The 12,453-nt window shown below is 45.7% G+C and overlaps 1 protein-coding gene across 1 annotated transcript; it reads right to left on the bottom strand.

Moving 5' to 3' along the window:
- On the bottom strand, positions 1–3,428 carry LOC134037113 (uncharacterized; the record flags this gene model as incomplete). The annotated part of the gene is given in 5 exon segments (XM_062482448.1): positions 1–1,283; positions 1,286–1,309; positions 1,399–2,259; positions 2,417–2,805; positions 3,346–3,428. Coding segments are annotated over 5 exon segments (2,640 nt in total), but the record flags the coding sequence as incomplete, so codon positions are not given.
- Positions 3,429–12,453: the final 9,025 nt, after the last annotated feature.

Genomic DNA, 12,453 nt, shown 5'->3' with positions numbered 1-12,453 from the left:
TGGAGGGACCGGAGTGGGAAGGGGGTCAGTCTCTGGGACCAAGCGCCTGAATTTCTGCAGGGAGAGAGAGTCAGCAATGGTGTTGTGGTGACCGGGGATGTGAGCGACTCTGATGATGAACTGATGGGTGACTGAAAGCCAGGTGAGGCGGCGGATGAAGGGCATGGCAGTGATGGAATCTGATCGGCCTTTGTTGATCCAGGAGACGACGGCAGTGTTGTCAGAGTGAATGAGGATGGATTGGCGTGACCATTTGTGGCCCCAGAGGAGGGCGGCGATAATGATGGGGTAGACCTTGTGAAGCGCGGATGAGGGGGCCAATGAGGGAGAAGGGCAGGAAGGGAACTCGGAAGGCCAAGGGGAGGAGAACCAGCGGCTGTTGTAATAACAGCCGAACCCTGAGGAGGGGGCGGCGTCAGTGAAGAGTTGCATGTCGTGGGGGTTGGATACGAGCTTGTTGTAAAAGAAAGTTATGCCGTTCCAGTGGGAAAGGAGATGATGCCAGAGCTCCAACTCCATGAGGCAGGCGGCATCCAGTGTAATGGTGTGGTGGAGTGACTGTACGGATGAAGCCAGGAGAAGGAGGTGGGATATGAAGGAGCGGCCTTGGGGGATGATGCGGAGGGCGTAGTTCAGGTGGCCGAGGAGGGAGAGGAGTTGGCGCTTGGTGCAGGTGGGAGTGAGCAGGTAGTTGGACAGAAGGAGTGTGATGCGGTCTAGTTTGTCGGTGGGGAGTGAAGCTTGGAAAGACACGGAGTCCAGTGTTATACCAAGAAACTCCAGTGTTGTAGCTGGCCCTTCTGTCTTTTCCAGGGAGAGGGGGACACCCAGTTGTGCAAACACTGTGGTGAGTGCGTGGAGGCCTTGCGCCGGTGGGGATGAAGGGGGGTTGATGGTGAGGAAGTCATCCAGAAGATGGACTAAGAAAGGGACCTTGAACTCGTTGAGAAGGATCCAGCAGAGCGCTTCGGAGAGGCAGTCAAACAAGCGCGGGCTGCTTTTGCAGCCGAATGCCAGTCGGACAGCAAAGTAATAAGATTCCTCCCAGCAGACCCCAAAGAAAGCCCAGTAGTCGGGGTGGATGGGAAGGACCTTGAAGGCGGTCGTTATGTCGGCCTTCGCCAGCCAGGCGCCGCGGCCGGCCAGGCGGATGAGGGAGATGGTGTGGTCAATAGTGGTGTAAGCCAGGGAGTATTCCGGGCTGGGGATCAAGCTGTTGATGCTGGGGACGGAGCCACGACGGGGGGCAGAGAGGTCGATCACGAGCCTCTGCTTGCCCGAGTATTTCCGGGTGGCGACACCGATAGGGCTCACCTGGTAGACAGGGAATGGGGGAGAGGCGAACGGGCCAATATTGAAGCCCTGAGACACCTCCTTGGCCAACAGGGCAGAGACCACGTCGGGGGCCTCGAGCGCGGAGCGGAGGTTCGGGCAGGCAAAGGAGCAAGTAGACAAGGACGCCAGGCCGGGGGAGAAGCCGAGGACCAAGCCGTCCAGGAGGAACCGCACGGCGGCGGAATCGGGGTGGTGGCGGAGGGCCGCAGCCAGGGCAGGGACGATGATGGGGGTGGACAAGCAGGCAGACAGTCAGGGGGCCGGCCGGGGGGTCATGGGAGCAGGAGGAGTGGGAGTGGGCCCCGCCACAGAAGGAGCACACGTGGAGGCTCCGGCAGGATGACAAGGAGCAGGACCCGGCATTGAAGTTGTTACAAATCATGCGCCCCTTCTGCAGCAAGATGGGGCAGCCCCGGCGGTCGGTGCCCACAGGGCCGGACATGAGGGGCTGTGGGGTGATGGGGTGGGGAGGGGCAGAGGAGCAGGAGGAGGAGGAGAAAGCAGGCCGGACAGGGGGCCGGGCGCAGGGGCTGGGCGGGCCGCGACCGTACACGCCAGCGAAGGGTGGGAAAGGGGCGCCGCACAGGGAACAGGGCAGGGCGGACCGGACGGCGAAGACCCGGCAGTAGGCCTCGCTGTCCAGCACGCCCCAGTAGGTCGACTCGTTGAACTGCTGCAGCCCCCCCGCGGCCTCGGAGTCGAACCGGACGTGGTAGGTGTAGAACCCAGAGCCCCCGAACCGCAGGGCGAGCTGCAGGACCAGGGCGAGGTAGTCATCGAACTCCGCACGGCGCCCAGGGAAGGAGGAGCAGACGACGTCCCGGTACAGGGAGAAGGCGTAAGCGAACTCCGCAGGCGTGAGCTCCCGGCGCTGGGCGGGGTCGGGGTGGCGGCGGCCCCGTCGATGGTACGGGGGGCGGAAACCTGGAAGGGGAGGAGAAGGTCAGCCAGGTCAACATAATTACCCAGCAGGATGGCGGCCCGGAGGGTGGGAGACACGGGGGAAGGCCGGGAGGCAGAGGGGGCCGCGTGAAGGGAGGGGCAGCAGCCGGGGCCGGGGGGACGGCCGGAGCGGAGTCACCTGCAGAGGGAAAAGCACAACACACGGTCAGGGGAGCAGGGCCCGGAGCAGGCGCGGCCGGGATGGGGCAGGGGGGCGCGAAGGAGGTGAGGAACGCTGCAAACAGAGCAGGAAGGTCGGCGAGGGCGGGAGCCGGAGAGGGGCAGTGCGGGGAGGCGCGCCGGCCCCCGGACTCCCCGAAACAGAGGGCAAGCAGCCTGGCCGTGGGATCAGACCGGCTGAAACGGATCCCCCGAGCCCGGAGGAGGCGCTGCAGGCCAGCGACGGTCCAGTCGGAAGGCAGCGCTGGGAGGCCCGGGGCGAGGGACCACGGGGCGGGCAGAGCCAGGCGCCGCAGAGCAGGAGACGGGGAGCGGTGTGAAGAGCCGGTGGAGGAGGAGAAGCGGGGCCTCCCGCGGTCGCCAGAGGCGAGGCCGAGGAGACTTCAGATTCTTCAAATGGACCATTGGCGCAAACCGCCCTCAACATCATTGATCAACCCCTGATCAAACGTAACTATGGCTAACGCTCTTTCCTCCTCGACATGGCATTGGCGTGAGCTCTGTTTATGATTTGTAAGGATGTAATCATTGACTGTACAATTTCTGTCTTTCTTTAAGTTAGACCATTTCATTCTGTTCATTGAAACCAATCTCTCATATCAAACCCATAATCCAACTTGTTCATAAGATCTGTTTACCTTACTTGAATAAATTCATTGTAAAGATATTTTGATGTGCGTGTTCACTGATGTTACGATTGGCTCTACACTTAGAACAAATTCATTCCTGAAGATGAGACTGATTATTACATATTAAACATAGGATTCCCTAATGTCCTAAACCAATATTAGGGTGGTGCCCCGAGACTTTATGATAAATTACGTATTTCTATCTTTAAACGAGCAAACCCCGCTACAGCTGCCTCCTACAGTTAGATTAGTGACTTACTCTCGTGCTCCTATTCCAGTCATTGGCTGTCTACCAGTTACTGTGTCCTGGAATGATGCTACATGCCCAACTACCCTCTTCATCGTGGAGTCGGGTATTGCTCTGTTAGGCATGGACTTGATCAATGGCCTGAGCCTGTGCTTCAAAGGCGCTGCTGTTCAACCTGCTGCTGCGATGACCTCTGCTCCTGTCATGACCAATGCTCCTCTGCCTACATCCAACCTTGGCTGTGCAAAAGGTTTTGTGCATAAGGTTAAAGTGTCCCAGACTGTCACGCCTGTACGTCAAAAATTACGCCGCTTACCCCTGTCTGTGTGGGATGCTGTGAGCGCTGAAATTCAACATCTCCTTCAGGCAGGTGTGATAGAGAGGATAGATGCTTCCCCCTGGGTCTCCCCAATTGTGGTCGTCCAAAAGAAGTCTGGTAAGATCCGTATGTGTGTGGACCTGCGTGAGCCCAACAAGGCTGTGGTTGTGGACTACTTCCCTCTCCCACACATTGACGAGATGCTGATCCTGCTGCACAGGGCCACAGTGTTCTCCACCATTGATTTGGAGAGTGCATACTTTCAGTTGCCATTGCACGAGGACAGTCATGACCTGACCACCTTCATCACGCACAAAGGACAAAGGTTTTGCCGTGTCCCTTATGGACTGGCCTCTGCACCCTCTGCCTTTCAGAAGATGCTGGCCACTATACTTACAGGCTTACCTAATGTTGCAAACTACCTAGATGATGTCATTGTGTGGGGTCGCACACAAGCTACACACGATAACACACTGAAAGCTGTGCTACAGCGTTTGAAAGATGCAGGGCTACAACTGAATACATCAAAGTGCCACTTCAACAGGGTGAATCTGCTTTTCCTTGGACATACAGTGACTGCCGAAGGCATTCAGCCAGACAAGGCCCACATCACCGCTGTTCGACATGCTCCAGCTCCTACTGATGCAGGCAGGTTGCATTCTTTTCTAGGACTTTTGTCATGGTACTGTCAGAAATATGAATCTATCAAGCATTGCACAGTCAGTGGGTGAACAAGTTTAAGAAAGCTTTATTGCTTGCGGCCGGCCCACAAAGAGACAAAAACATCACACGCCATTGTGCTACAAAGTTTGTCTGGTTCACAAGTCTTCAGGTAAGACCATTTATTGGTGAGAAGTCTCCTCCCCTGCATATCAGCTGTCAATATGATCGAACCCAGAGACAGAGTGCGCGTGCACGTGGAAACTTACAGAGTTCTCCGACCCTAGGCTTGACCATATGATTCACTCAACACAGATAAGGTTTATTGCACCTCTAGTATGATAATGGTCAACCTAAGTCGGTTTGTTTACGTAAGCCTAGTGTCATCTATAGGTCATGTGGGGAGAGGGCTCTCTACTGACAAAGGAATGCTAGCACCAGTATTTTCAGAATATAACCTTACATTCTAAATTTCTCCGACAGCTCCCCCCTGAATATACTGAAACATACAGGTGATAACATCAAACTATGTTTTACTTTTTTATTAACCATGGTTTGATGTTATCACCTGTATGTTAACAGAGTAAAAGAAATAAAGTCATCCAGTCAAATGGCAAGAATGCATTCAGACATAATGGGTTTTGCCCTATAGGGTTTTCCCGTTATCACTTAATCTAGTGGTCATTCGACGTCTATGCACCTCATGGCAGACCTGGATTTCATCTCAGATCTCCTTAACCACACAAAATCAAATAGAAACAAACATTGCAACAAGGAAATCAATACAGAAATTATCAGGATACGAACATGCCTACTTGTTGTCTACATGGTCATTTTTAAAACCATCAAACATTCAGTAAACTGTCAGTCAGGTTTTTCTAAGACAGTACAGTGATAGTTGACCCAGTGACCCAGGCCCTGATGTCAAAGCTCCTCTCCAAATCAGATGATAAGCATTTCTCTTCCAGATCAGGGAGTCATAACCCTCAGTTAACCAAACAAAAACCTGTTTAACCCTTAAGTCACCCCAGATTTTGTCTCCAGATTTACTCCCCTGCAACTTATCTCCATTTTATAGATGGCAAAAGAAGCTCACCCTTCCCGAAGGTTACCTCCTACAGAGCGGTTAGGACCTTAGGTCAACAGACATTTCTCTCCAGCCTGCTGCTAAGACACACTTTGGCACACATCCTGAAATCTCCTTAAATGTTCTCAATTTCTGTTTCTTTTCAAATTAATATCAATTTTCTGTAGTACAAACAGGTTTCTCAAAAAACAAAACATTAAGCTTTAATGCTACTCCCAAATAATACTTCATTAAGTCACATAAATGAAACAGTATTGTTATCTCCTCTTCCGACAGTCTATAACTGTTCTCAAAACATTCAAACTTCTGCCCTGGAACATAACAAATCAACTGGAACATCTTTACTTTACTGGTAGAACGTATCATGATAGGAGTGTTTGTACCTAAATTGTATTCCACAGAAAACGTTGTTTACTTATATCGAGATTAAAGATCCTGTAAAGTAAATTCCATGTTTTGCTTCTAAGTACATTATATACACGTGTGAAATTAGTTCCTGAAAGCATGTGCAAAGCGCTAAAACTGAAATGAAATTCACTGAAATGTGGAGTTAGACCGAAGAACAGTTTCTCTTCCGTTTTCAGATCAGGTTTTAATGGGCGGAGCCAAAAAATGCCCTATGTCTCAGGATGTCTCCAACCACCCGCAACTGCATCTTCCCTGGATGCAAGAACTCCAGCTGCGCTGCAACGCTATAAGTTCCCTGTTGATAATGAAAGGAAAAATAGGTGGATAGATTTTGTAAATGGAAAGCTTCGGTTAAACTCCAACAGCCGCCTCTGCGCCACTGACCATTTCACGTCAGACAGTTTTAACATGGACCAGAGACAGACGGGGTTCATCAACACACGGCTTCTCTTGCAGCACGGAGCCGTACCGAGCATCGCCCCCCCGGCCGTTCATCCTCCGGTCGCACCTGGACCATCCACCGCCGCCAGCAGTTCATCACTCAGTTCTGTGTGCTTGTTATAATTATACTAGATAACTTTTCCAGAGCTACCTCTGCTATGAGTTAGTGCAAACCGCTAAATTGATATTAGGCTACTCGGTGTAGAATGATGGTATTGTGGTGAAATGGTAGCTAATGTGTGAGAAGTAGCCTAGTTGGAGAGCTCACTGTCTGCTGTCTCTGGTGTCCATTTTTACCGTTACAGCTCAGGGGAACATTTCATTTATATGCATCTGTATGTTTCACTCATTGAACAAATAAATTCTAATTCTATACGGTTTTGTTCGGCTTGACATAGCGTTCATTATCTGGGTCGTAGGTAGGCACTAGGCAGCGAGGGGCGGAGCTTCAGCTCCTTCAGGCGACACGCCCCCCCAGTCTCAAGAAGAGAAGACTGCTGATTTTTTCACGATTTCAAAGCCTAATTTAACATACTTGTCGGTGTTATTTTTTCATTCGAATTTGGATGGGTAGTTAACACATTATTCTGTGGTGTGGCGAACTTAAAACTCGTTTCCAGGTCCACTTTACAGGATCTTTAAAGCTTCACTTCCGAATGTATTTAACATTTGCATTGTTAATAATGAAACAGTTAAATCATGACATCCATAGTCATAGCACCATTTAGTCCATACGTATTTCAACATACAAAACAGAACGTCTTCTCAAGACAATTCCCATTGTTATCACAAAGTCCAATTTGCTGAAACAGATGCCATGATTGTGTATGCATGGTGATTGTGTAATCTTCTCATAGGCAATGTAGTCTAGTTGATTAAAACGTCAACCTCAACGCACTGTACTATAGGCACAGTGCGGAGTTTTCCTTGATTTGACGCAGAACGCGTTTCCTTTGTTTGACACTATCAAACAAAGTTCACGCTTGCAATGACTCACGTGTACCATGTTATCTCCTCGATTATCACCTCTGAAACTAGCTAGGAATGACCCCATCACTTCGGGTCATTTCCAGGACTTTACGTCTCAAATCCGTCACCACAATCCAGTCTCCTTAGGTCAGCAGACCTCTCACTGGATGAGACAGCATCTCCCGCCTATCTGTGAATTTCAGAACAAAGTAGATTACACAGTAATTAAAATTACATTCTCACAAAGGTCAGTTGAAAGCAACTGACTCATCGTTGCCTATTCCTGAATCTCTACAACATTTCTTCAGCTCAATAAAGTTCATGCATATTATGTTTTCTCTCAAATAGGGTATGCAAAAAAAGTTTTTTCTTTAAGTTTTTCTTGAATAGTTTGTAAATCTATATGCTGTAAACACTTTCGTTATCTCCATCCCTCCTGTTTGAGACATGATTCATCCCATGGCTCAAATCAATACATAACAAAATAGATTCTAGAGTAACATAAGTTCCTCCTGTTAACTTACATAACCCATCATTTTGGTGATACTTCTTGCATATCTCTCAAGACAGTCTCATCCACATTTCCTTATGTTAAGACATCCTGTATGGCTGCCTCTTTTGCCGCCACATCTGCTGTAGCATTCCCAGAAAAATAAAATCAATGTTATCAGTATGAACTTCTAGTAGAGCAAACAAATTCTTGATAATCGATATTCTCCCTTGTAGAGGCGATCATTCCCTTATTTATCCATTGTTGAGCAAACACATGTAGAACAAGACAATACATCATCATTTGATATTCAACTCCTATTAGTCATGCCTAGAAATGACAATCTGTTTCTTTGTTCCCTTCTTTAGAAAATCAACTGTTAGTCTCATTACTTTCACTCTTTTTTTTTTTTTTTACAGTTAAAGTTTAAGACCTATATTGTTTCAGAATACTCTTTTTATCAAATCACACCTCTTTTTGTCAAAGATATAATAAAAACCCATTGTCATTTCCCCAAACCAGAATTGAATCTGTATGCTTCTTAAATGAAATATAGACCAAATAATGTTCTTAATGTAGTTATTAACCAGACATTTTTCCAACTATATTTTCTATAAAGGTCAGATAGGTAGAACTTCATAACTCGCTTTGCTGCAGTTCAAAACGAGCTAATTAGCCCAAACCATCACAACCACAATTTATAAGACTTAATGAGTCTTCCCAAATTATTTCAGAACTGAATGTTATAATCACCCTTTTTATGCACTAATACCATTTATTAATACAACATTATCACAACCTAACTGTTTATCCCAAACATTGTGTCAGGCTCTGATAAAACTCTCAAACAAAACTTAAAATCAAAATGACAATCAAACTCCAAACAAAAGTATATTTTAGTTATTTTCTCTTTCTAATTTTTAACCAAATTGCATCTAATATCTTTATCAAAACTCTTATAAACCCTAGACTTTACTATTTTGACTTCAAATATTAGCCCATATACCTTCAAGTATATGCATTGTTCCCTTTTCAGAACATCAAAGTGTCAATCATCTCTGTTCTCGCATTATTTCATACTTTCAACTTTCATGATCCACTTTAAACCAATCTTTCATGTAACCTTCTAATCATTTCCTCATAATATTTCACATTTCCTTAAACCAAAATAAAACATGTGAAAAACACAGCTTCAAAATAACCCAAACTGGAAAAATGCCATCAATTGATTCCATGTCAATGGATATTTGATGTGCACGTGGTTATTAAAATCAGATGTAGATAGTAATAAAGTTACAATTTCAAATGAAATCAAACCCTTAAAAAAAAACACATTCCCTTTCTGTTCTGAACACAAAAACTTCCCAAGGTTGCAAATATAGAATGAATCTCGCCGTTTGATTTCAAAATTAACCCTTTACTAGTTATCTGACCCACATTTAACTATCGTTATCATAACTTTGTTTCATGAAATCCATGTTTAGATAGGTTAAAAACTTCTCTTAGACCAAGTAATTCATGCTAAAATTACGCTACGACTCGTAATCACGTCAATCAAACAATGCCCTTAAGACAAAAGAAAATATAAATTCTCCCTTTTCCTTTCTAAGCCCTTAAGTTCACAATTTAACAAGTGTAACATAAGCCCATGAAACACAAAACCTTACTCTTTAACTTCTCAAAAGTCTTATTAAAGCATGTAATACAGAATACTCCTTTGAATATGCCTATATTATTTGCCAGCCCTCGGCATGCGTAATGCACGGTCAACCTTCTCAATTCGAAATTTGCGGACCAAATTAACCCAAATGAAAATATTTAACTTGAATATTTAGTAGTTTGTATATGATTTAATGTAACACTTCTCATTTCTCAATTACTCTTCGTTTATTTGAGTTAATTCATTGAGTAAAAACTATCTATCAGCGCGCATTTCAAACTCGAATCAAACACACAGCCTTTCAGCGCGTGTTGGAACTCAAGACAAACAGCAAAGCGCTCTGGGAAAAACCTTTTTACTCTGTTTTTCTTTGACCAACACAGCTGGTTGGCGTTTACCTTCTATTCACTTAATTTTGCTAAAGTATAACTTTTACAATCCAATTATAACTAATTTATGAACCAGGGGTTTAAATTTCTGCATATTTATTTAATACCATCACACATCACATATTTTACGCTCCATAAATACAAGTTCTGGTCAGAAAGGCTTAAAAACCTCCCTGTTTGACTAGGATTTAGAACAAATGTTGATCAAGCATTTGTTAACCACCAAACTTCGAATTCATCTAAACGGACTCATCTTTCAACAATAATAATCACATAATTATGCAGAACCACACCCTCTGGGATCACCTTTGTAAGATCTCAACGTAAAGGGACTCTATTTTAGCCCCCACCTTTCTCCATCTCTCCTCGGATTTTCTGTAACTCATAAAATGTACTCAAACAAACAAAAATCTTGTTAGCAAATGTATCAAAATGCTCATCACGTAACATATTTCAAAAGTAACCAAATTAATATGTAAAATTTGCTCCAAATTCATCTATTTCTCTAAATTTGCGTCTTTGTCAATTTGTCAATTTTTGTCTGCGCATGCGTCATGCGGTTACTCATCCTGGATCTCAAATGTCAAGCTGCAATTCCTTTACTAGCCTGTACCCGCCGCCATCGCTGTTGAGTCTGTCTGTAAGTTTGTTAGCTACAAATGTCGTTGCCATAGTTGCAAATCTAACTTCCTGGACTCTCCTTTGTCTCAGGACAGAGCAAAATGCACTTCCTCCACGTTTTCACCATTAGCTATTAGCTAACAAAGTCACAGCTTGGATCTTTTCCTCTCAGATACAATTAGTCCTCATGGACTAATTTAGTACTATCTTTTACGTGCGCACGGAGTAATTTAATACCTGTAGTCTTCTCACAACGACTGTGGACCGATCCATTTACCTCAACGGCTTTCTACAGAACTTAGCAAAATGGGCTACTAACGCTGCTTCCCGGTACCCCAGCACCATATCTTAGTAAACGTGACCCCTGTGATTAGCCTGCACCATCTCACAACTTGGACCTGAATTAAGCAAATGCAAGAGATATAATTGCACGTAATTTATATTTAACTCAAAAATCGAGTCCAAATTCTACATTGTACACAGAAAAGTCCTATCTTATGTTCACGCATCCGAGGCCTGGTCGACCAGGCCTTGTCCTGTTCGTTTGGCTAGGATTTAATAACACGTGTTTATGGCACGTGTCTACCACCAGACTCAGATACTCAAAACAAACATCTCAGCATCAATAAACGCACTTATGTAGAACTCCTCTCTAATGGCATGTCAAACGCCTTTACCATGTGTAAATTACAATTCCCAATTCATCAGCAATATTATGTCAATTCCAACCAATATACATTTACAGGTCAGGATCCATTTTGAGTTTAGTGCACGACTTCACAGCGGAGTATTTCATCCGACTATATATTAACCAGTGATTAGTCTTTAAAGACTTCACTGCAGAGTTTTTCATCCCTTGCGGTATATAAAAATAAAAAACAAGTATTTTTCGACTATATATATACAATTTATTCTTACCTTGTCCATCGAAAGCTGTGCCTCTTAGCTAGTCCAGAATTCCATCACCTTTCCACCATCCACCCCCCCAAAAAACGGGCCTCTTTTTAAACAGCCATATTTGCTGCAAGGTTCTCCATTGTCATGCACGTCTGCACGATTTCAGGTCTTGGTTCTGGATGATGGAAAGGGTGTTGGAATCCGGCTCGAAGGACCAAAATGTCAGAAATATTAATCTATGTTCCTCTGCCTACATCCAACCTTGGCTGTGCAAAAGGTTTTGTGCATAAGGTTAAAGTGTCCCAGACTGTCACGCCTGTACGTCAAAAATTACGCCGCTTACTCCTGTCTGTGTGGGATGCTGTGAGCGCTGAAATTCAACATCTCCTTCAGGCAGGTGTGATAGAGAGGATAGATGCTTCTCCCTGGGTCTCCCCAATTGTGGTCGTCCAAAAGAAGTCTGGTAAGATCCGTATGTGTGGACCTGCGTGAGCCCAACAAGGCTGTGGTTGTGGACTACTTTCCTCTCCCACACATTGACGAGATGCTGAGCCTGCTGCACAGGGCCACAGTGTTCTCCACCATTGATTTGGAGAGTGCATACTTTCAGTTGCCATTGCACGAGGACAGTCATGACCTGACCGCCTTCATCACGCACAAAGGACAAAGGTTTTGCCATGTCCCTTAAGGACTGGCCTCTGCACCCTCTGCCTTTCAGAAGATGCTGGCCACTATACTTACAGGCTTACCTAATGTTGCAAACTACCTAGATGATGTCATTGTGTGGGGTTGCACATAAGCTACACACGATAACACACTGAAAGCTGTGCTACAGCGTTTGAAAGATGCAGGGCTACAACTGAATACATCAAAGTGCCACTTCAACAGGGTGAATCTGCTTTTCCTTGGACATACAGTGACTGCCGAAGGCATTCAGCCAGACAAGGCCCACATCACCGCTGTTCGACATGCTCCAGCTCCTACTGATGCAGGCAGGTTGCGTTCTTTTCTAGGACTTTTGTCATGGTACTGTCAGAAATATGAATCTATCAAGCATTGCACAGTCAGTCGGTGAACAAGTTTAAGAAAGCTTTATTGCTTGCGGCCGGCCCACAAAGAGACAAAAACATCACACGCCATTGTGCTACAAAGTTTGTCTGGTTCACAAGTCTTCAGGTA

The sequence above is a fragment of the Osmerus eperlanus genome, chromosome 2 (assembly GCF_963692335.1).
Source record: "Osmerus eperlanus chromosome 2, fOsmEpe2.1, whole genome shotgun sequence".
Lineage (NCBI taxonomy): Eukaryota > Metazoa > Chordata > Actinopteri > Osmeriformes > Osmeridae > Osmerus > Osmerus eperlanus.
Note: the sequence above shows the minus strand (reverse complement) of the source record. Positions and strands in the feature narration are given on the sequence as shown.